This window comes from Lepidochelys kempii, chromosome 16 (genome assembly GCF_965140285.1).
Source record: "Lepidochelys kempii isolate rLepKem1 chromosome 16, rLepKem1.hap1, whole genome shotgun sequence".
NCBI classification, from domain to species: Eukaryota; Metazoa; Chordata; order Testudines; family Cheloniidae; genus Lepidochelys; species Lepidochelys kempii.
The window spans coordinates 29,097,770-29,121,282 of NC_136395.1; the positions used below are offsets into that span (position 1 = coordinate 29,097,770).

Here is a 23,513-nt window from a genome sequence, read left to right on the forward strand (position 1 = left end):
CAAAGGAAAGAGCAACTCCTAATTGATTATCACCACTTTTGTGCAGCTGCTTAGGTTTTCTTTGGAAGTCTACTATCCAGGCCTGATCCTACTTAATTCTAGACCTAGTGAAATCAGTCATCCTGAGGTGTGGATATAGGGTGAAAAGCTATTTAGAGGTCTTGGTGGCAGGAGAGAAATTAGAGGTTGCTGGGAACTAGAGCGGAGTTATTATTCGTGTTTATGACAAGCCCCATCTCTCCTACTCCTGGTCCCTGACCCCTTGCTTAGGATGGGAGAGGCAATGGAGAAGGTGAAAAGGTGCACATCAGAGGGACAGGGAGGGGCAGGAGAGAGAACAAGTCTGGATCCCATCAGTGTTCTGGGCACTGGGACTGGCTAACAACAGTAGATATTTGTATGTAACCCATGAAACGTTTGGCCTGGTTAAACCCAGGGATGAGCTGGAGAGGACCTTGCATTTAAGGTGTGACGTACTGAGTGGAGAGGGAGGTGCTCAGGACAGCCTTCCTCATCCAGTCTTCACTGGTTTAACCCTCTTTTCCTTTTTAACACTTAGGGAAAAAATTCCAGCATGGGTGTCATATGGGAATTGGCTCATCCTCAGAGTGATGAGGTTGCTGCTATTACAGCAGGGAAGCAGAATTTCTGGCCGATTGGGAATAGGAGAAGTTAGCATTTTTATAAGCGAAGTCAGCATTTTTATAAGCGAAGTCTGCCCTGTCTCTCCTTGACAGGAGTCCCTGTGAGCCAAGCCAGATATGGCTTACTTACTGCTGCTCCCAGTTCCCAATTGCTCTCTCCTGCTTGGGAGCCAGCAGGGAAGGTGGAAAGCAGGCCTGGCAGCTGTGCAGGGTGAGAGGAAGCCTTGAGTATAGTGCTGGCTTGGGGAGGGAAGCAGCCTTCCAGTGCTTCCTGAGCTGTTATTAGCAGGCTGAGGTCTCAATTTCTCTTGCAGAGTAGCACCAAATAGGAGGGTTGCTGGGGCCTGCGGTGCTCAGAACAAAACTTCTCAGTGTGGCAAGGACTGAAAGCCTGGGTTTGGGATAGGAAGGGGTTTCTGGTTTTTGCCTTAGAAATATTAATTGAACCAATTTTTGTTTTCCTGGTGTTTGCTAAAGCTGTCCTTGAAGAGCCCAAGGAAGTGGAGTGGGAGCTTTTCTCAGCCCTTTCTTAAAGGTGTTGCATCATTTACAAAGTATTTTTCTCCCAAGTGGTCCTCAGGTGTTTGGTTTTTGTTAAAACTCTGTGAAACATGGCTGTTAAGAGGCTGAATTAAAATCCCTTCCCTTCTCAATTGCTTGGGTTTCACTTCTTGGAGTTTTGTGATGTTATGAAATCTAACACCACACTAGTCATCCCTAGAGTCTTCCAGAAAAAAAGGGGTGGTATGGTCTGAATTTAAACTTTTCAGGCCTTCTTTATCTATCTAAGAATCAACAAAGTGCACAGACCCACTTATTTTTCAGGTCATCTTTCACATACTAATAACCTATGTCAGGTGCGGAGAGAAGAAATAATTATATCTACTGCCCAACAAAACTCCTTAAAATTAAAACCAGCTGTTAAAACTGCCAAAACAGCTCGGTTAGTTTGTTCCAAAGATGTGGGTGGCACACAGGTGGAACTCAGACTTTCCCTGCCTCACCCCAACAGAAAAGTATTTGCCATTAAAAAAAAAAACTTAACTAGCTAATGTATCTTGAAAAATTGTAAAAGCCTAAATGGCTTTGCTTGGACAATGATGACAGAACGAGAAGTAATGGTCTCAAGTTGCAGTGGGGGAGGTTTAGATTGGATATTAGGAAAAACTTTTTCACTAAGAGGGTGGTGAAACCCTGGAATGCGTTACCTAGGGAGGTGGTAGAATCTCCTTCCTTAGAGGTTTTTAAGGTCAGGCTTGACAAAGCCCTGGCTGGGATGATTTAACTGGGAATTGGTCCTGCTTTGAGCAGGGGGTTGGACTAGATGACCTTCTGGGGTCCCTTCCAACCCTGATATTCTATGATTCTATGAATGCTCAATGTCATAATGGTGTAGGTTTGCCGATGCAAGGCAAAGCCACTGGGAGGAGACTGGCTGCCTTCCTCAGGGTGATAAAAACTTGTTTTTCCAGTAAGTGAGTCACTGCTGTTAAAATTAAACACCACCAGGTGTTCCAAATAAAATGCTTTGGCAGGTCTCCTAGGTATTGTGCTGGGATTTGATTTGCCCAGTTCCAGCTTCTCTTTCTGTGTTCAGTAATAATCACACTTGGGCTTGAATAATTAATTTTGGGGTAAATTTAAGCAAATCACAGATAACTGGCAGGATCTCTAATGGCAAAATCTTCTGAAAGCTTATTGGAGGACTGAACAATACTTCCCTGAGCCTTCTGCTCCAGAAGGTATTTGTGACATACTCTTGCTTTCAGGTGATTATTCTCTAGTGTGACAAAGTTCCTCTTCTGCCTTGGTGGGTCCTGCGCTTATTGGCAGATTTTCTCGCCTCAGAGGTTCATGGCAGCCCTCATATTGGCCACTTTCGTGGCTCAGATCTGCCGTTCACTCAGTTAGCCTCATCACTGGCCAGCATGGGGAAAGGAAGAAGAACAATCCCTGCAGTCTCTGATGATCCACCTAGTGGATCGGGGAACAGGCCAGAGACCTTCCCCTCTGGTGGAACCCACAGTCCATTTCAATTCCTCTGGTATCAAGTAGGGAGTTGGGGTGATGGAGGGAATCCGGGCCCAGCCTCTACTCCGGGTTCCAGCCCAGGGCCCTGTGGATTGCAGCTGTCTACAGTGGCGCCTGTAACAGCTGTGTGACAGCTACAACTCCCTGGGCAACTTCCCCATGGCCTCCTCCCAACACCTTCTTTATTCTCACCACAGGACCTTCCTCCTTATGTCTGATAATGCCTGTACTTCTCAGTCTTCCAGTAGTATACCTTCTCACTCTCAGCTTCTTGCGCCTCTTCCTCCCAGCTCCTTGCACGCACCACAAACTGAAGTGAGCTCCTTTTTAAACCCAGGTGCCCTGATTAGCCTGCCTTAATTGATTCTAGCAGTTTCTTGATTGGCTGCATGTGTTCTAATCAGCCTGTCTGCCTTAATTGCTTCCAGAAAGTTCCTGATTGTTCTGGAACCTTCCCTGTTACCTTACTCAGGGAAAAGGGACCTACTTAACCTGGGGCTAATATATCTACCTTCTATCACTCTCCTGTAGCCATCTGGCCCAACCCTGTCACACTAGGTATCCTGTGAAACTTATTTTAAATTACCTTTGTTCATAATTACATCCAGAAGAAGCAGAGGTGATAACAGGTAATACATACATTGTATTTAACTATTGTATTGCCTGATTGAGGAGGTTAATAATATTAGTATAGTATGGGTTTAGGCTCACCAATCTGTTTGATAAGAAGATAAAAAGGTTTTTGTTTCAAATCAGGCACGACAGAAATTACAAAGGACCCTCGGGGTGTCAAGGTTCCTTCCCAACTCTGAACTTTAGGGTAAAGATGTGGGGACCTGCATGAAACACCCCCTAAGCTTATTCTTACCAGCTTAGGTTAAAAACTTCCCCAAGGTACAAACTTTGCCTTGTCCTTGAACCGTATGCTGCCACCACCAAGACTTTAAACAAAGAACAGGGAAAGAGCCCACTTGGAGATGTCTTCCCCCCAAAATATCCCCCCAACCCCTACACCCCCTTTCCTGGGGAAGGCTTGATAAGAATCCTCACCAATTTGTACAGGTGAACACAGACCCAAACCCTTGGATCTTAAGAATAATGAAAAATCAATCAGGTTTTTAAAAGAAGAATTTTAATTAAAGAAAAGGTAAAAGAATCATCTCTGTAAAATCAGGAGGGTAAATACCTTACAGGGTAATCAGATTCAAAACACAGAGAATCACTCTAGGCAAAACCTTAAGTTACAAAAAGACACAAAAGCAAAAATATACATTCCATCCAGCACAGCTTATTTTACCAGCTATTAAACAAAAGGAAATCTAACACATTTCTAGCTAGATTACTTACTAACTTAACAGGAGTTGTGAGGCTGCATTCCTGATCTGTTCCTGGCAAAAGCATCACACAGACAGACCAAACCCTTTGTCCCCCCCGCCTCCAGATTTGAAAGAATCTTGTCCCCTCATTGGCCATTTTGGGTCAGGTGCCAGCGGGGTTACCTTAGCTTCTTAACCCTTTACAGGTGAAAGGATTTTGCCTCTGGCCAGGAGGGATTTTATAGCACTGTATACAGAAAGGTGGTTACCCTTCCCTTTATATTTATGACATGCCCCCCAAATCACAGATAGGGTGAAAAACTGGCTGTGATTTCTTCCTGAGCTCTAGGAGAAAACAGAGTTAATAAGACACATGCATCTCTAAATATACTACTAACTGTATAAAGACTAACAATATTTTCCACATCTTAAGGACGATTTGGACCAGAGGATTCTGGGAAACTTTTACAGGAGAGTGTATCAGCCACTTTGTTAGAAGCTCCTGAGATGTGTTGTATGTCTAAATCAAAATCTTGGAGAGTTAAACTCCTCTGAATAAGTTTTTGTTATTTCCCTTGGCGGTATGAAGCCACTGTAGCACAGCATGGTCGGTTTGCAGGTGGAAACGCTGTTCGCAAATGTATGAGCGTAGCTTTTCCAGAGCGTAGACAATGGCGTAACATTCCTTTTCACTGATTGGCCAGTGGCTTTCCCTCTCAGACAGCTTCTTGCTGAGAAACACGACAGGATGGAACTCGATTCAGTCCTTCCTGCATTAAGACTGCTCCCACACCACGCTTGGACACATCGGTGGTTACTAGGAACGGTTTGTCAAAGTCTGGGGCCCTTAGCACAGGGTCAGACATGAGTGTTGCTTTAAGCTGGTTAAAGGCCTTCTGACACTCTTCAGTCCACTGAACTGCATTTGGCTGTTTCTTTTTGGTTAGGTCTGTCAGTGGGGCGGCGATTTGGCTGTGTTGCGGTACAAATCGCCTGTAATATCCGGCCAAGCCTAAGAAGGATTTGACCTGTTTCTTTGACTTTGGGACAGACCACTTTTGGATAGCATCTACTTTGGCCTGTAGGGGGTTGATAGTTCCTTGACCCACCTGGTGTCCAAGGTAAGTCACTTTGTTTAGGCCTATTTGACACTTCTCAGGCTTAACAGTTAGTCCTGCCTCCCTTATGCGCTTGAAGACTTTTTGTAGATGTTCCAGGTGTTCTGCCCAGGAATATGGCCACATTGTCAAGGTAGGCATCTGCATATATTCCCAATCCCGCTAGGAGACCATCTACAAGTTTTTGGAAGGTGGTGGGTGCATTCCGCAGCCCGAAAAGGAGTATGTTAAATTCATACAGCCCAACATGTGTGGTGAAGGCTGACCTTTCCTTGGCGGATTCATCTAGCTGTACCTGCCAATACCCCTTGGTTAAATCCAAGGTAGAGATGAACTGTGCCCATCCCATTTTGTTCAATAGTTCATCTGTGCGTGTCATTGGATAGTTGTCTGGGCGAGTTACAGCATTTTGCTTACGGTAGTCCACGCAAAAACGTATCTCCCCATCTGGATTGGGAACTAGAATGACTGGAGATGCCCATGCACTTCCAGAGGGGCGGATTACTCCCATCTATAGCATATCCTGGATCTTCCATTCTATAGCAGTTTTAGCTTGAGGAGACACCCGGTAAGGTTGGGCTCTAATTGGGTGAGCATTACCTGTGTCAATGGAGTGGTATGCCCGTTCAGTCAGTCCTGGGGTAGCTGAGAACGTCGTCACATAGCTAGTGCACAGCTCCTTGATCTGCTGTCGCTGCATACGCCCAAGGGTCATGGAGAGGTTCACCTCTTCCACGCCACCAGCACTTTTCCCTCATAGTAGACACCTTCAGGCCACTCAGTGTCATCTCCTCCCTGGGCTGTAAACTGACAAACCTTTAATTCTCTGGAATAAAAGGGCTTTAGAGAATTAATATGGTACACCTTAGGCTTTCGGATTGAGGTGGGGAATGCTATGAGATAATTAACAGCTCCCAGGAGCTCTTGGACTGTGAATGGCCCTTCCCACAACGCTTCCATTTTATGGGCCTGGAGCGCCTTTAAGACTATGACCTGGTCCCCTACTTTGAAGGAACGCTCTCTGGCATGTTTATCATACCAGGCTTTTTGCTCTTTTTGAGCATCCTTTAGGTTTTCTTTAGCAAGGGCTAAAGAGGTTTGGAGGGTGTTTTGTAGATTGGTTACAAAGTCCAGAATGTTAGTTCTTGGAGAAGGTGTAAACCCCTCCCATTGCTGCTTCACCAACTGTAATGGCCCCTTAATCTCGCGGCCATATACAAGTTCAAATGGTGAAAACCCTAAACTTGGATGGGGTACAGCTCTGTAGGCAAAGAGCAACTGCTGCAACACTGGGTCCCAATAATTGGAGTGCTCATTTACAAATTTACTTTTCATGGCCCCCAAAGTTCCATTAAACTTTTCCACCAGGCCATTTGTTTGATGATGGTAAGGGGTGGCAACCAAGTGATTCACCTCATGAGCTTTCCAAAGGCTTTCCATAGTTCCTGCCAGGAAATTAGTTCCTGCATCTGTAAGGATGTCGGCGGGCCAACCTACCCTGGCAAAAATGTCTGTTAGTGCCTGGCACACACTTTTAGCCCTAGTGTTGCTTAGAGCTACTGCTTCCGGCCATCGGGTGGCAAAATCCATGAAAGTCAGTATGTACTGCTTTTCTTTGGGTGTCTTTTTTGGAAAAGGACCCAGAATATTCACAGCTACTTGCTGAAATGGAACCTCAATGATGGGGAGTGGCTGGAGAGGGGCTTTGACCTGGTCTTGGGGTTTTCCTACTCTTTGGCACACCTCAGAAGACCAGACATAGGTAGAAACATCCTTGCCCATTCCCTCCCAGTGGAACGACTTTCCCAAATCGTCTTTGGTTCTGTTCACCCCGGCATGGCCACTAGGATGATTGTGGGCTAAGCTTAGTAGCTTTACCTGGTACTTAGTTGGAACTATCAACTGTCTCTGAGGATGCCAGTCTTCCTTGTACAAAGGTCCTCTTTCTACAACAAACCTGGATTGATTAGAAGGCTGAGAGGCGGTGGGTTGCTCCGTGCCACTGTCCAAGCTCTCTGGAGGCTTTCATCTGCTTCCTGTTTGGTCTGGAACTGTTCCCTTGATGCTGGAGACATCAGTTCCTCATTGGATTGTTGACCTAGGCTTGGTCCCTCTGGAAGTGATGCAGGTGATGGGGCTGTTTCCATGGAGTGTGAACTGCTCATCGCTTGTCCACTATGTTGGGGTTCAGGCTCCGGCTGAGCCTCTTGTGTAGGGTTATCTGCTGCTGCCAGTGCAGGTTTGGTGGGGCCCTCTGGTGTTGGGGTTGCAAGTACTGGATTCAGTGCTGGCAATGGTTCTGGTGCTGGTTGTTCCGCTGGTTTCAGTTTTGAGACTGGCTCTGTCTGGGTCTCTGTGACTGGATCCACTACTGCTGTTGCAGACTTGGCATGGGGTCCGGTTCCACCACCCCTGACCGGGTCCTGGTAGAAGTTTCTGGAACAGAGCTAGGTGTGACAGCTTGCTTAGCCTGGCTGCGGGTGACCATTCCCACCCTCTTGGCTAGCGTCACATGATAGGCCAAGTCTTCCCCCAACAGCATGGGGATGGGATAATCATTATAGACTGCTTTCAGAGTAGCAGCCATGTTAGTCTGTATTCGGAAAAAGAAAAGGAGTACTTGTGGCACCTTAGAGACTAACCAAGTTATTTGAGCATAAGCTTTCGTGAGCTATAGCTCACTTCATCGGATGCATAAAGTGGAAAATACAGTGAGGAGATTTATATACACACAGACCATGAAAAAATGGGTGTTTATCATATACATTGTAAGGAGAGTGATCACTTAAGATGAGCTATTACCAGCAGGAGAGTGGGGTGGGGGGAGAGAAAACCTTTTGAAGTGATAATCAAGGTGGGCTATTTCCAGCACATTTCCAGGAGTTAACAAGAACATCTGAGGAACAGTGGGGGTGGGGGGAGGAATAAACAAGGGGAAACAGTTTTACTTTGTATAATGACTCAACCACTCCCAGTCTCTATTCAAGCCTAAGTTAATTGTATCCAATTTGCAAATTAATTCCAATTCAGCAGTCTCTCATTGGAGTCTGTTTTCGAAGTTTTTTTGTTGAAGAATAGTCACTTTTAGATCAGAAATCGAGTGATCAGAGAGATTAAAGTGTTCTCCGACTAGTTTATGAATGTTATAATTCTTGACATCTGATTTGTGTCCATTTATTCTTTTACGTAGAGACTGTCCAGTTTGACCAATGTACATGGCAGAGGGGCATTGCTGGCACATGATGGCATATATCACATTGGTAGATGTGCAGGTAAACGAGCCTCTGATAGTGTGGCTGATGTGATTAGGCCCTGTGATGGTGTCCCCTGAATAGATATGTGGACACAGTTGACAATGGGCTTTGTTGCAAGGATAGGTTCCTGGGTTAGTAGTTCCGTTGTGTGGTGTGTGGTTGCTGGTGAGTATTTGCTTCAGGTTGGGGGGCTGTCTGTAAGCAAGGACTGGCCTGTCTCCCAAGATTTGTGAGAGTGATGGATCGTCCTTCAGGATAGGTTGTAGATCCTTGATAATGCGTTGGAGAGGTTTTAGTTGGGGGCTGAAGGTGACAGCTAGTGGCGTTCTGTTATTTTCTTTGTTGGGCCTGTCCTGTAGTAGGTGACTTCTGGGTACTCTTCTGGCTCTGTCAATCTCTTTCTTCACTTCAGCAGGTGGGTATTGTAGTTGTAAGAATGCTTGTCAATGAAATCTATGCTTCATTATAGACTGCAAAAGCCCACGTTCCTGACCAGCCCTTGTACTGGACCGGCAACTTGGCTGTAGGCAAGTCAAAAGAGTTTGACTTGAAGGGTTGAATCGTCACTTGGACCTCTGGGTCAATTAAATTGAGGTCCACTAAGGAAGCATGGATAGCCAACACTTGTGCTCCAGTGTCCCTCCACACTGTGACCTCCTTCCCGCCCACACTCAAAGTTTTCCTCCGCTCTGAGGGTATCTGGAAGGTATCTGGGCCTGAGGACCTTTTGTGTGATTCCAGTGCAATGAACTGTAATCTGTTGGGATTCTTGGGGCAGTTGGCCTCTACATGCCCCAGCTCATTACATTTAAAACATCATTCAGCTGACAGGTCACTGGGGTGAGGTGGGTTGCTGGAGAACGGTGTGGCAGGACGATAAGGTGTCTGGAGTGTTCCTTGAGGTGTAGTTGGGGCCTTAAGCTGCCCCTGGTAGTAGGGTGTGGTCTGAGGGTGTCCCTTCTGGTATCCGCTCCAACTGCGACCAGGGTTGTTTCTCTCTCCTCCTTCCACCTGTTTTGTTCCAGTTTGCCCCACCTCTCTGGCGGTCTGGGACTGCTTGTATTGATCAGCATAAGCAGCAAGACTTTTTGCTGAGTCCCTTTTCTTATCCCATAAACACTGATTTATATTCTCCTTGGACATATTCAGGAATTGCTCCTGAGTCATCAAATCACACATTCCTTCAAAGCTAGTTACACCCCTTCCTTTGACCCATTTATCTAACAGATCCTTCATCTGGTTTATATAAGCCACATTACTTAGTCCAGGTCCTCTGTTAAGGGCTCTAAATTTTACTCTGTAAGTTTCAGGTGTAACTTGAAATTGCTTTAAAACCAAATCCTTGAATTTATTATAGTCAGAAGCCTCATCAATAGGCATCTTATTGAATAGGTCCAGAGCTCTTCCAGTCAATTTTGCGACCAATGTGGTCACCTTGTGAGCTTCAGAAATTTGATGGAGTGTGCACAGTCTCTCAAAGGTGAGAAAATATTCAGCTATATCACTGGATTCTTCATACTGTGGACATAGTCGCTCCCATTTGTGGATTGTTGGGGAAGGATTGTTAGGGTTATTTGGTATATTCTGCTGAGCCTTTACCTTCTCCATCTCCAGTGCATGCTTCCTCTCTTTTTCCTTCTCCTCCATTTCTTTAGCCTTTGCCTTCATTTCTCTCCTGTGGGCAGCCTCCATTTCTTTTTCTTTTGTCTCCATCTCTCTGCTGTGGGCAGCCTCCCTTTCTTTTTCTTTGGCTGCTTGTGCATCCAAGGTAAGTCACATTGTTTAGGCCATCTCCATCTGTCTGAGTTCTACCCGTCTTTCATGTTTCTTTTGTTTTTCCTTAGCCCCAAATCTGGCTAATTCCAGCTTCTGTTGAGTATTGCTTTCTGTCATTCTAACCTCTCTGTTTTTAACCTAGCTATACCTGAGAGTTAGAAAGAAAAAAATACCTGGCTTATAAAATTTTGCTGTGCTGTAACCTGATACCTATTTTCTCTGATAGTTGTTCTCAGCCTACAGAAAAATCCTTTTGTTATGCCTGCTGCTCTGTCCCCCAGGCAGAGAGACAGAATCTACAGCTGCAATCACCTTTTACAAAACCTTTTAAAATCCTGCTGTGCTTCTGGTTCAAGCTTATTCTTACCAGCTTAGGTTAAAAACTTCCCAAAGGTACAAACTTTGCCTTGTCCTTGAACTGTATGCTGCCACCACCAAGACTTTAAACAAAGAACAGGGAAAGAGCCCACTTGGAGATGTCTTCCCCCCAAAAATATCCCCTCAACCCCTACATCCCCTTTCCTGGGGAAGGCTTGATAAGAATCCTCACCAATTTGTACAGGTGAACACAGACCCAAACCCTTGGATCTTAAGAATAATGAAAAATCAACCAGGTTTTTAAAAGAAGAATTTTAATTAAAGAAAAGGTAAAAGAATCATCTCTGTAAAATCAGGAGGGTAAATACCTTACAGGGTAATCAGATTCAAAACACAGAGAATCACTCTAGGCAAAACCTTAAGTTACAAACAGACACAAAATATACATTATAAAATATAAAATGTATAAAAATATACATTCCATCCAGCACAGCTTATTTTACCAGCCATTAAACAAAAGGAAATCTAACACATTTCTAGCTAGATTACTTACTAACTTAACAGGAGTTGTGAGGCTGCATTCCTGATCTGTTCCTAGCAAGAGCATCACACAGACAGACCAAACCCTTTGTTCCCCCCACCTCCAGATTTAAAAAAATCTTGTCCCATAAGTGGCCATTTTGAGTCAGGTGCCAGCGGAGTTACCTTAGCTTCTTAACCCTTTACAGGTGAAAGGATTTTGCCTCTGGCCAGGAGGGATTTTATAGCACTGTATACAGAAAGGTGGTTACCCTGCCCTTTATATTTATGACAGGGGGTATGACAGGAAGCGCACACTGAGGCAGATAATAGCCTTAAAGACTTTTTATTAAGATAAATGAAGTAGTAATTGCATGGTAAAATAAACAGAATTACAAAGTTACAATTGTATTACTGCTATTTAAAAGATGCATATGGTATTATGGTATTATATGCTACAAAGGTTTGATTATATACTTACATCCTTTCTTGATAACCTGGTAGTGAGAGACACAGGACCAGCCTCGCCTCTGGCAGTTTAGGTTCCTCAATTCTCGAATGAGAAGTGCAAAGCTTAGAAGAAGCTAGAGCTAAGAGCTATCGAAGCTAAATTAGAGTTTACTTAACTAACTTAAACTTAAAATTAAAACCTAATAAACAAAACTAAGAACAAAGCTTAGGGAAACGAAGCTTAGCCTAGTTCCTTTGGAACTTAGAAAGTTTAAGAAAAACAAGTACAGATTCCCCTAGCAAGGTGGGTCACTTCTTTTATAGGGCACAGGTGCCTGAACCCTCCTTCTATGCCCAAACTTCATTTCTCACCCACAAAAATGTTAGGGTACACTTACTCCATAGGCTAGTATGTTTGCACATACAGATGACATGTACATACATATTAATGACATTAGATCATACACACGTTATTTTTTGTTCTCCTGGTTATTTCGGTTCTTTCCTTGTGGTGTACCTCTTAAGTTTGACGGTACAGACTTGGAAACCCCCTATGCCATTCTACCATTATCTATCTATCTAGGTGAAAGGTCTCAGACATATGTGTGTGTGTTATCTTTGCTATTTGGTGGAAGGTCCGAGACATAGATATGCTAACTTTACCTTAGCTCAACATACATGATATGGCCTGTAGGTCCCTTGCATTGCAGCCAAATTTACTTTAATATAAATCTATAGACCTGTTACAATAAACCAAATACTTAAACTATAAGAAAAGATACATATATATGCAAGCAAGCAGGTTAATCCTATAGTCTACACACCCCCGCTTTGATGGGGTGATTTGCAACAATGAATCCCATCACATAGGTATGGATGTAGGTGGTTAAGTATTTGAGGGGACAGTTTTAATACCATTCTTTTTTGGTGGGGGTGGAGGAAGGGTATTATAAAGATGGTATTCTGGACCCTGGCACGTTTTTGGAGTGGGCACCATGTATACATATTTATTATTTTTAACATTTGGTACCTGTCAAGATATTTGCTTGGGCCTGTTGGATTTATACTGCAGGCATTCTAAAATAAGGAAATTAATCCCAATTGCAATTCCTTGGATAATAACCAATTTTTTTAATTCAAAAATTTTCCTGGGAGTTGTTGCAGGCTTATTACCCTCATTTATTAACTGGGTAATAGCTTGTTTGTCTTTTTTCATATCATTAGTAATTTGTATGAGGTGGGTCTCCTTATGAGCCAATAATGACTTTAACTGTAACCCTAAGTGGAGGAATGTAGACAAGAAAGGTGGGTGTACTTTGGATAGTTAAATTTATAGGTTGGGTTGGACTGGATAATGGTGATGTTTTTAAAAGTGGGAACAGGAGGAATAGCTTGATTCCCTATTAAAGTGGGTTGCTTTGGAGTAAAACAAAAATTTGGCTTTGTGACAGGACACTTCAAGCGACCATATTGGTACCTCTTTTGATTGGTAACCATGCAAAATTGGATATTTTCATCATAGGGCACCCTCTTCATTGGAGTCTTTTACTTGGTCAGCCTCACTAGGCATGACGATGATGAATTTTGTAATTTTTTTGCCTGCAGTCCACACAGAACAGTGTTTGTTTTAAACACGTTACACCTACAGATATACTGAGGCCCTTTTTTAGAGCAACAGGCTATCTGTGGTACTTTTCAGGTTTGAGTTGAAGTGTGATAGACCACCAAGGGAGGTGCATTAATGCGTTTCCTATAGATGTCACCTTTGAGGTGACCTGTAGAGTGGACAGCTACCGATTGCCTGTGCACATCCTTGTTTGGGTCAAATACTGGTAATGAGACTGTGAATTAGACATACAGGGGTCGTGCCATCCTATAATCTTTAGAAAGAGAACAACCATCTTGGTTGGGGTGAGGTGTCAGATCCCATCTCTCTCACAGCACCCACTGATAAATGCTGGCATGAATCCAAACATGTGGATTGTTCCTTTTCCAGCCTTTGAAAACATTTGGGACAGTACCAACTTAACAGTTGCTTATTTTTAATTAAGTTAGGAACCTTTCCCAATTTTAAGGATTGTAATGTATTTGTGATTGCATTTACAACATATTTTCCATATGCAGAGCATATAATTTTCTTTTCTAAATGTTGATTTCTGTGCTGATTATTGTTTAAGGCAATTAGCTGATTAATTTTATGTTGGGTCTTATTAAATAGTTGGGTTATGTCATGCATATTATAAACAGTAAATTGCTTTTTTGTGACAATTTTTTTATTTTCTGTAACATTGGATTGACCACTTGGTTGGCTTCCTCTTGTAACACATAATTAATATGTTTGTGAATTTTTTATGTATTTGCTTGGTTTTAAATCGACACTTCTGAACCAAATAGTCCTGTTAGGAATCCTAAACTTTTAAGAAGATTTAAGCTATGCTTTCTCCTAGAAGTATGTGGTTTATGGATTTTATTATCCATCCCCAACAGAACAATATCTTGCACTTGTTGTTGATAGGCTGCAATCCTATCCACAAATTGTACTGAGAAAAAGGAAGCCACTTTGGTATGCTGACAATAGCTAAATTCTCCTAGATACAAATTAGACAAATTTAACACTACAGGAATAAGCATAAATGGAACCTGATTATAGTCTCACCACAACTCCCATAATCGGAAAAGTAATTAAACAGGTGCTGGGTTTATCATTGGACAAGTTACATTATTTGATATTGGATTGTTATAATTGTAGTTAATAATTGGATCCTGAACCTTAAGTTTAAATGTTACATTTAGTACATATCTTTTGCTTCCTGATTTGGTTTGAAAATTAGCTATAATGACCACTTTATATTGTTCTTTATCCTTATATTTATGTTTATATAAGGTTAAACTCCCCCCCCCCCATCAGATTATTACAAATGGCTTTGTTTTTTTTAAAGTTTTATAAGGTATTCTGTGTTTCAGGGAAGATGAATTTTTTGGTGAGGAGGTATAGGTTTTATATCCTCCCTCCTTTGAGTTATTATCTAAAGGCCAAATTTTTTTTCCAGCCACTGGATGGCAACGAGATTACTCCAACCAATTGATATTTAAAGGTGACATTTTGCCCTTTAATTCCCTTAACCTGGTGGATAGGACTGTGGATAAGTTCTAGGTTGAGTATAATAGTTTGTTTCTTTTGTGTTGGTATGTTTTGAGCAATTGAGCATGCCCGTGTTGTTTGGTTTTATGGGGTTGTAACAGTTTAGTCCCAAATTTGTGATTTGGGCTTAGTCTTACCCTTAGAGTGACGATAATGGCGTAATAAATTAGAAATATTAATGTCCATTTTATGGTTGCAATTTGCTGGACTTCAGCTGTCGCGATTCTGTCGGATGCTGTTTATTTAAGTTTTGAGGAGGAAGTTGCTTCTGCACTGACTGATTGTTACAGCTTTAACTGATTAGCATGGTAGATTCTGTTTTTATTACGCTTGCCTCCTGTTATCCTAATTTTACACACTGCTGAACTGAGTTTATTGATGACTTGGAAGGGTCCAATCCATCGGTTACACAGCCCATGCTCTGGTGCTTTATATGATAACAGCATTACTTGGTCTTCAACCTTCCAAGTATTTTGTTGTTGTTGTTGTTGTCAAAGTAAGCCTTTGCTTTTTGTCTGGATTTCCCCAATTTAGGAGCTACTGGCAAGTGGACCTGATTTAAATGTTTCTGCAGATTTTGCAAGTAGGTATTTATTTTTATTTCCTCTAATTGAATGCCACTGGTGTGCCAAATTAAATGTTCTGGTAATTGCATCGTTCAGCCTGTCATTACTTTAAAGGGTGTTTTATCAGTAGATACAGCCGGTGTTGCTCTCAATGCCATTAAAATTAGAGGCATGAGAGTGTTCCAGTTACGCCCATTGGAATCAACCAGTTTTCTTAACATTACTGTTATAGTTTGATTGGTTCGTTCCACCATCTCAGAGGACTGTGGTTTGTATGGGATGTGTAGTCTCTGTGGGACTTCCATTAATTTAAGGCAGTCCCTAAAGAACTGTCCAGTGAAATGTGATTCCTGGTTCGATTACACCTTTGCAGGGATTCCCCATCTAGAGAAGACTTGCTCTTCTAGGATCTTGGCAGTGGCTTTTGCAGTATTGCAAAAGAGGAAGTGCCTCTACCCACTTTGAAAAAGGATTGACAGCCACTAACAGATATTGGTTACCTCTTTGAGTCCTTGGCAAAGGACCTACAAAGTCAATCTGCAAAGCCACTTAAGGACCTTTACACACCTGAGATTTTAATGGCACATTTCTTTTGGATGGAGTTGGATTGGCTTGAGCACATTCCAGACAGTTATTACAATATTGTTGCACATTCCTCCTAAGAAGTGGCTACCATCCCACAGATGCAAGATGCTGGACAGTTTTGTTCACTCTTTGGTGTCCTCCTAAAGGAGTTTAATGAACCTTGAACATCATTTCCCTACGTAAATGAGCTGGAACTACCCATACAGGGAAAGGTACTCCTGTATACATGAGAACTCCATTCACTACCTGCAAATGTTGCTCATATCTTCTCTACTGTTAGCGACCCTTCTTCTTTTATTTGGGAAAGCTTTTTGATTACTTTTACTATGTCTTTATCAGATGTTTGCATCTCTTTTAAATTCAGTATGTCAGCCTGTGCAACTTTAGTTGTGGCAATAGGTCATCTGGGACTAGGGGTAGTAACAGAATATTCCTGATCTTTTTCTTTCCAGAATTTTCCTGATTGGGCTTCTTCTCGGGCTAATTTATTAGCCTTTCCATTTTTTGTAGCATAGGGTTTTAATTTTTAGTGGGCTTTTATTTTTTTTACTTTAATTGGCCACACTGGAACAGTGATTGTTACTTCTAACCAGCGGATGTATTTCATCAGCGATGCATACCTAATAGGTGAGCCATCAGAAGATGTGAACCCATTTGTCTTTCAACATGGCAGAAACTCTGTAAGAGAATTGCATACCCATGAGGAGTCTGAAAATAGACAGATACTTTGGTATGTGGTGGTGGTGATGGAGAACTGCACACAGTACTCCAACACACAAGCCACCGCTGCTAATTTAGCATACTGAGATGAATGTGGAATGCATGAATATGCCTTCTCCCAAGGCTCTCCTTTTCCCTTGGGAGGAACTGCATAGATTCCAAACCTGGTATAAGGTTTGCCTTGATGGTAATAACTAGAACTGTTAACAAAGAAATGACAGCTGCAGCGGCACAGGAGCCAGCAAACAGAGCTGTAAACAGGGGAGTCTGAGGGGGAGTTTGTAAGGGGGAGTTTGTCTTGTGGTGCTTGTTGGGGGTTTGTTTTTGCTGTGGGGGGTGGGGTTTTGGTGGGGTTTGTGTTTCCCAGATTAACAGGGTTTAGGTGGGAAGGCGATGACAGATACAGAGGCAGCAGTGGGAGTGACCCATGTAGTGGAAGACACAATGAGGATGACTGGATGTAGAAGCTGCGGTATGTCCATGATCCTGGACGGGGCACCTGGTAAGAGTTTTGTCTGCATGAAATGCCGTCTGATAGAGCTGATGGAGGAAAAGATCCGAGGTTTGGAGATGCAGGTGGAAAGTCTGGTTGAGTTTAGAAAGGGGTTTGAGCAGATTATGGAGCAAAGACATGAGGTATCTGAAGGGGAAAGCTCTGACTTGCAGATGGAAGCAGGACTGAGGAATTCTAAAGGGAGGCTGGGTGAGGAAAGTGGTCAGTGGAAGCATGTGACTAAAAGAACCAGGCAGAGGAAAAGACGGGCTAGTGAAGGAGGAATAGAGCTCAAGAACAGGTTTGCAGAGTTGGAAAATGAAGAAGGGTCTCAGCAGGTAGTCACTGAAGGTGGAAGGGCAAGGAAGAAGAGAAGAGAGGCTAGTCCTATAGGAAAAGGGGAAGAGTCAACGGAGACTACACCAAATATGAGCCCCAGGAGGATACAGGATGGGTTGAAGAGGATTACAAGGGAGAACAGGAATGGAAAGAACTTGCAGCCAGAGGGAACAGGGGATAGACTGGAGAATAGCACCGTCACCAGGAAAAGGCAGGTCTATGTGATCGGGGACTCTTTACTGAGAAGAATAGACAGGCCTGTAACCAGAGCTGATCCAGAGAATAGAAGGGTGTGTTGTCTTCCAGGTGCTAAGATACGGGATGTAGACCTGAGGTTGAAAAGGATCCTAAAGGGAGCAGGAAAGAATCCCCTAATTATTCTTCATGTGGGAACAAATGAAACGGCTAGATTCTTGCTGGAAAGTATTAAGGGAGACTATGCTAGCCTGGGGAAGATGCTTAAGGAAATCGAGGCTCAGGTAATCTTTAGTGGAATTCTGCCTGTTCCTAGAGAAGGGCAACAAAGGTGTGACAAGATTATGACTATCAACAGATGGCTCAGGCAGTGGTGCTATAAGGAGGGCTTTGGGATGTATGGCCACTGGGAGGCATTCCTGGACAGAGGACAGTTCTCTCGGGATGGACTTCATCTGAGTAGGGAGTGAAATAGACTTCTAGGATGGAGGCTGGCACAACTGATTAAGAGAGCTTTAAACTAGGAATTTGGGGGAGATGGTTGGGAGATGTCCAGGTAATCTCCACACCGGATTTTAGCATTGAGAGGGAAGAAAACGAAGTAAGAAAGGATACAGCCATGGGTAGGAGAATGTATATAAGGAGGAAGGGCAGCGTGGATACCAGTCTAATAGGTCATACTGGCTGTAGAATGACCATGCCTAATCGGGTACAGAATGTGAGCGAGGCCAAACAGCAAAAATTAAGATGTTTGTACCCCAGTGCGAGGAGCCTGGGTAACAAAATGGAGGAACTAGAGCGACTGGTGCAGGAAGTGAAACCAGCTATTCTAGGGAGAACAGAAACAGGGTGGAAGAGTCGTCCTGACTGGACCACAGGTATTGAAGGGTCTGTGCTGTTTAGGAAAGACAGAAATAACGGTAAAGATGGTGGAGTAGCACTGTATATCAATGATGAGGTAGAATGTAAAGAAATAAGAAGCGATGGGATAAGACAGATTTATGGAATTTATGGATCAGGATTTAGCTGATCGCCATATTTGGAGTTGGGAAGGAATTTTCCTCCACGGCAGATTGGAAGAGGCCCTGGAGGTTTTTCTCCTTCCTCTGTAGCATGGGGCACGAGTCACTTGCTGTAGGATTCTCTGCTCCTTGAAGTCTTTAAACTATGATTTGAGGACTTCAATAGCACAGATATAGGTGTGAGGTTTTTTGCAGGAGTGGTGGGTGAAATTCTGTAGCCTGCGTTGTGCAGGAGGTCAGACTAGATGATCATAATGGTCCCTTCTGACCTAAATATCTATGAATCTATGAATCTACCACTGCAGATACTGTGGGTCTCCGGCTTGCATCCCTGACTAAGGGGGCTATGATTACGCTCGGGGCCGGTTGGTGTTATGCCAAGTAATTTGTAGAGTATGCAGACAAATAATCTATGGGTTCTTCTTCTATCTCTTTGGAGGCAGCCAACTCTGGAAGAGAAGAGGCTGTCCACCAGAGAGAAGGAAATGGGTTAACAGAGGCCACCGGACGGTTCGAGGGTGCTGGGCCTTGGCCTTCCATCTTCAGCTCATTCACTCATGCTTGGAATTCCCGGATGTCCTGTCATTGAGCCTCAAGCATTTGCTGCACTGTTTTAAACATTATTACAACTGAGTTTTTATCTCTATGGGGAGGTGGTGACTTGGATCTCTGCAGGCATGAATTGTTCTAGGCAGCATCTGAAAAGAAAGGAACACGGTCCCAGGCCCCTACTTGGGGTCCAAATGCATAAACCCTGTCAAGGGGCAAGCTCACTCAAAGGTCCAGGATTATTATGTGGGTTGGGGTCATTTTGCCAACAATGGTACCTAGAGAATTTAGGAACACTTTGGCCTAACCCTGGGAGTCCCTTAATTCTTACGGTGAGATTAGCTTGTGGTTCCTGAAGTATTGCAACAGGGCCTCCACGCCGACCTATTTTAGGGCCTTCCTGAGAATATGCGTTGGCCAGTAAGCCTAATACCTCCTTTAAAGAAGTGTTATTATTTATATGCATGCTAACCTTTTCCTGAAAATGGGGAAGAGAGTTATTGACTAACAAACTAATGTATGGCGACTCATCTGTTTTCCTTTTTAGGTGACTCTGCCATGCTGCACTTAACCGCAGGTGAAATTGATGTGGGAACTTAGGTCTTTGCTTTAGGTTAGACAGGATGGCCTCTCCAGCTTGCCCCAGATGCTGATTATGTTTCAATAGGGCTACTGTGTCTTTAAAAGATTTTTACTCCATAATGCTCGATTCACTGTGAGTTGTAAGATTTTAACCCATCTTCCCTTGATAAGCCAGAACACTTTTAGTGTTTTTTGTACACGTTGTGCATGCATTGCAACTGAAGAATCCTCCATTATTCCTATTTGCTTAGCTACCAGATCTAGAGTCCTAAATTTGTAACCACTGTTACAGGGCAATTAGAATCTGTGGATCTTCTCTCCGGATTGGGATCTGAGTTTGAATTTATAATTTCTATGTTTTGACTTCTCCTACCCAAATCCACATTTCTCTTATCAGAGCTATTAGAATGTGCCTTTGGAAATAATCCTGGCTGAGCAGGGTACCTTTGTATAAAACCTTTACGTCCTACACTTAAGGCATTTCCACACTGACTCAGGACATCTTAGTTCAGTAAATCTGGTGTAGTAGGGTGTTTTACCAGTACACCAGGTGAGACCAGCATATACCAAAGGGGTATAGAGGGTCCACAAAATTTTAGGGACCTAGGCAATGTTGATGATTGCACAAATGCCAATAAGTGTCCACCCAAAGGGTCTCCTGATCTATATGGTGCCAATGTAACATTGGGTGGAGGAGCAAGAATTGCTTTCCTTGGTTGTTGTATCTTTTTCTGTTGTAACCTAGAGATTACTACATCACAGGCACTAGCTACTTATGTTACTTGTGACACCACATCTTCTAGTCCCTGGACAATCACAGTTTTTAAAGGTATTTCCGCCTTACTATCAGAGGCAGACACTAACAGAGGAGAGGATATTTCTTCCCTCTTTGCTCTGTTTCATCTCATTTTTTACATTACTAGTCACCTTCTCTATTATGACACTTAACTCCACCTCCTGTGTTGCCACCCTTGGATTTCCTTTTTCTATCTGCAGACTGCTAGTAGCTTCTGCACTGCTAACTTCCTCATTTGACTCTCCCTGTGGCTTCCGAGACTTAATCTTCAACTCCGCTCCTAAAGGTACTGTATCAGCCTGAACTAACTCTCTTGCCCTACTTCTCGTAACCGGCCCTGCAGCATTCTCTATTTCCATTGGTTCCACCATGCCAATACGGTTGGGAACCGACTCTTTGTTCTCCTCTAACACATCTCCTATCTTTTCCAACTCTTTGATTCTTTCCAACAGCAGACCACGGTTTGATTTATAGCTGTCCAGCGATTTTAAGCTGGCATTCACTCATTCCTCCCAACAATGTGCTTTCTTTCCTGCTTTCTGTACCTGGTACCTACACTGTTTTAACTTTTTTTTTTTTTTTAAACTCTGCTTCTTTTGGAAAAGTACTGACCGCTCCTCTGAAGCTACATGTAGCCGATTTGGTAAATCCTGAATAACCTTTCCTCCCTCATCCAAAGTTTGCTGGGCTTTCCTGAGTAGCTCTAATTTTTTATTTAATTTTTTTTCCAGCGAACTACAAGCCACGAGCAGACATTTAACAGCTATTTTCTTTACCAGGTTAGCCTTTCTTTTTTTCTGCTTTGTTTTTACTTTAAACACCTCACTTACAAAACCCCATGGGTTCCAGTGCTTAGAGATTATCTTGCAATTTTTTTAGCTGTACTAAATCTCCATGTTCCTGAATGTATTTTCTGGCAAAGTTTTTTAAAGCCATACTAAGGGTAACTCTAACAGACTCTACCCTTGCCCTTGCTCCACTCATCTTAACACGTAACTTATTTTAATTTTACAACTTTACTGTTGACTAGCCTATGTAATCAACTATATAATGAACACTCTTCTGTTCTTTACTCTGAAACTAAAGGCATCCCTTTACAGAAACAACAGGAAACAACACCCCAAACTGGTTTTTACACTTAGTTTAATAAGTCCCAAGTAAACAATAGAGGGGTGGGGGTGCGTTCCCCCTTCTTCCCTCAATGGCTCGTAGCTGATCGAGAGGTTTCTTTCCTCTGTCGGGACCTGCCAAACAGCTGGGGAAAACTGAGGCAGATGGATCAGAGGTGCAGCCCAGGAGAGTTGAGGAGACTGAAATAAGGTAGCTCAAACCGTACAAGTTTTGAGTTACTGTGGCCTTTTGGCAGCAATTAATACATAGATTTATCAACTCCCCCACCACCAGTGTGGGTCATTGGGCTCAGTGCTACTGCTAATATCAGTACCATTTGTTATAACTTCAACCTTCAACAAAGCCCCTTAAACGCGTGTATTACTTTAAATAATAACAACACTATTATTTATCTTGCAAGATTAAATTTAAAACCTCTAAGCTAAAACACGGTACGTAACAGGAAATACTGGGATGGCTGCTAAGAAGCAGTCACAGGAAATCAGGTTCCTGTGTTGTTAAGAGTGGGTGAGTAAGACACACAGTCTTGCTCTCTAACTCTAACTCTTTACTTATACCTCAGGGGAGATTTTAAGGGGTCTAAAGATGCCTGGAAATCCTGAAAATCGCTGTCACACACTCCTCGAGACTTGTGCCTGGCTCGCCAGTCTGTTGCCCGATTTAGGAAGTTAATAATATTAATTTGGATAGTATGCGTTTTAGGCTCGCCAATCTGTTTGATCAGAAGATAAAAAGGTTTTTGTTCCGAATCAGGCTCCACAGAATTTACAAAGGACCCTTGGGGGTATGACAAGAAGCTCACACTGAGACAGATATAGCCTTAAAGACTTTTTATTAAGATGAATGAAGTAGTAATTGAATGGTAAAATAAACAGAGTTACAAAGCTACAGTTGTATTACTGCTATTTAAAAGATATATATGGTATTATATGCTACAAAGGTTTGATTAATATACTTAGTTAGTATACCCTTTCTTGATAACCAGGTGGTGAGAGACACAGGACCAGCCTCGCCTCTGGCAGTTCAGGTTCCTCAATTCTCGAATGAGAAGTGCAAAGCTTAGAAGAAGCTAGAGCTAAGAGCTATCGAAGCTAAATTAGAGTTTACTTAACTAACTTAAATTAAAATTAAAACCTAATAAACAAAACTAAGAACAAAGCTTAAGGAAACTGAGCTCAGCCTAGTTCCCTTGGAACTTAGAAAGTTTAAGAAAAACAAGTACAGGCTCCCCTAGCAAGGTGGGTCACTTCTTTTATAGGGCACAGGTGCCTGAACCCTCCTTTTATGCCCAAACTTCATTTCTCACCCACAAAAATGTTAGCGTACTCTTACTCCATAGACTAGTATGTTTGTACATATTGATGACATGTACATATATATTAATGACATTAGATTATACACACACGTTATTTCGGTTCTTTCCTTGTGGTGTACCTGTTAAGTTTGAGGGTACAAGCTTGGAAACCCCCTATGCCATTCTACCTATATCTATCTAGGTGAAAGGTCTCAGACATAACTTTGCCTTAGCTCAACATACAGGATATGGCCTGTAGGTCCCTTGCATTGCAGCCTAACTTACTTTAATATAAATCTATAGACCTGTTACAATAAACCAAATACTTAAAATAGAAGAAGATATATATATATATATATATATATATATATATATATATATATATGCAAGCAAGCAGGTTAATTCTATAGGCTACAATTGACAATTTTATCTTTATTGTAAAATGCATTTAGCAAAGCATTCATTATAAGGACTAGAGATATTTTGTGTTTTCAATACACCAGATTAATTCAAGAACAAAATGTTAAATATTATCTGCTTTCTGTTATATAAAATGGGGGCAAGGAGGGACCACCAGCACACCTCAACAAATAGTTTGGAATTAGGGGTATGGTAAATATATCTTGGAAACATTCTGTACTGATGCTGAAATGTCTATAAAGTTTGAGAGAAT

The 23,513-nt window shown here is 42.6% G+C and overlaps 1 protein-coding gene across 31 annotated transcripts in view; it reads left to right on the forward strand.

Moving 5' to 3' along the window:
• Positions 1–23,513, forward strand: part of SLC2A8 (solute carrier family 2 member 8) — a 92,195-nt gene that overhangs the window by 17,928 nt on the left and 50,754 nt on the right. For 7 of the 31 annotated variants that reach the window (XM_078849175.1, XM_078849173.1, XM_078849174.1 and 4 more), the window contains one exon: positions 15,103–15,151. The exons of 6 other annotated variants lie outside the window; for them this stretch is intronic. In XM_078849175.1, the coding sequence (XP_078705301.1) occupies positions 15,131–15,151 (21 nt within the window). In that variant the 5' untranslated portion in view covers positions 15,103–15,130. Of the gene's footprint in view, positions 1–4,938; positions 5,113–13,691; positions 14,522–15,102; positions 15,152–16,171; positions 16,347–16,764; positions 20,702–21,146; positions 21,195–23,513 lie in introns of those variants that run through there. 18 more of the 31 variants (XM_078849181.1, XM_078849162.1, XM_078849160.1 and 15 more) reach the window with 9 other exon arrangements.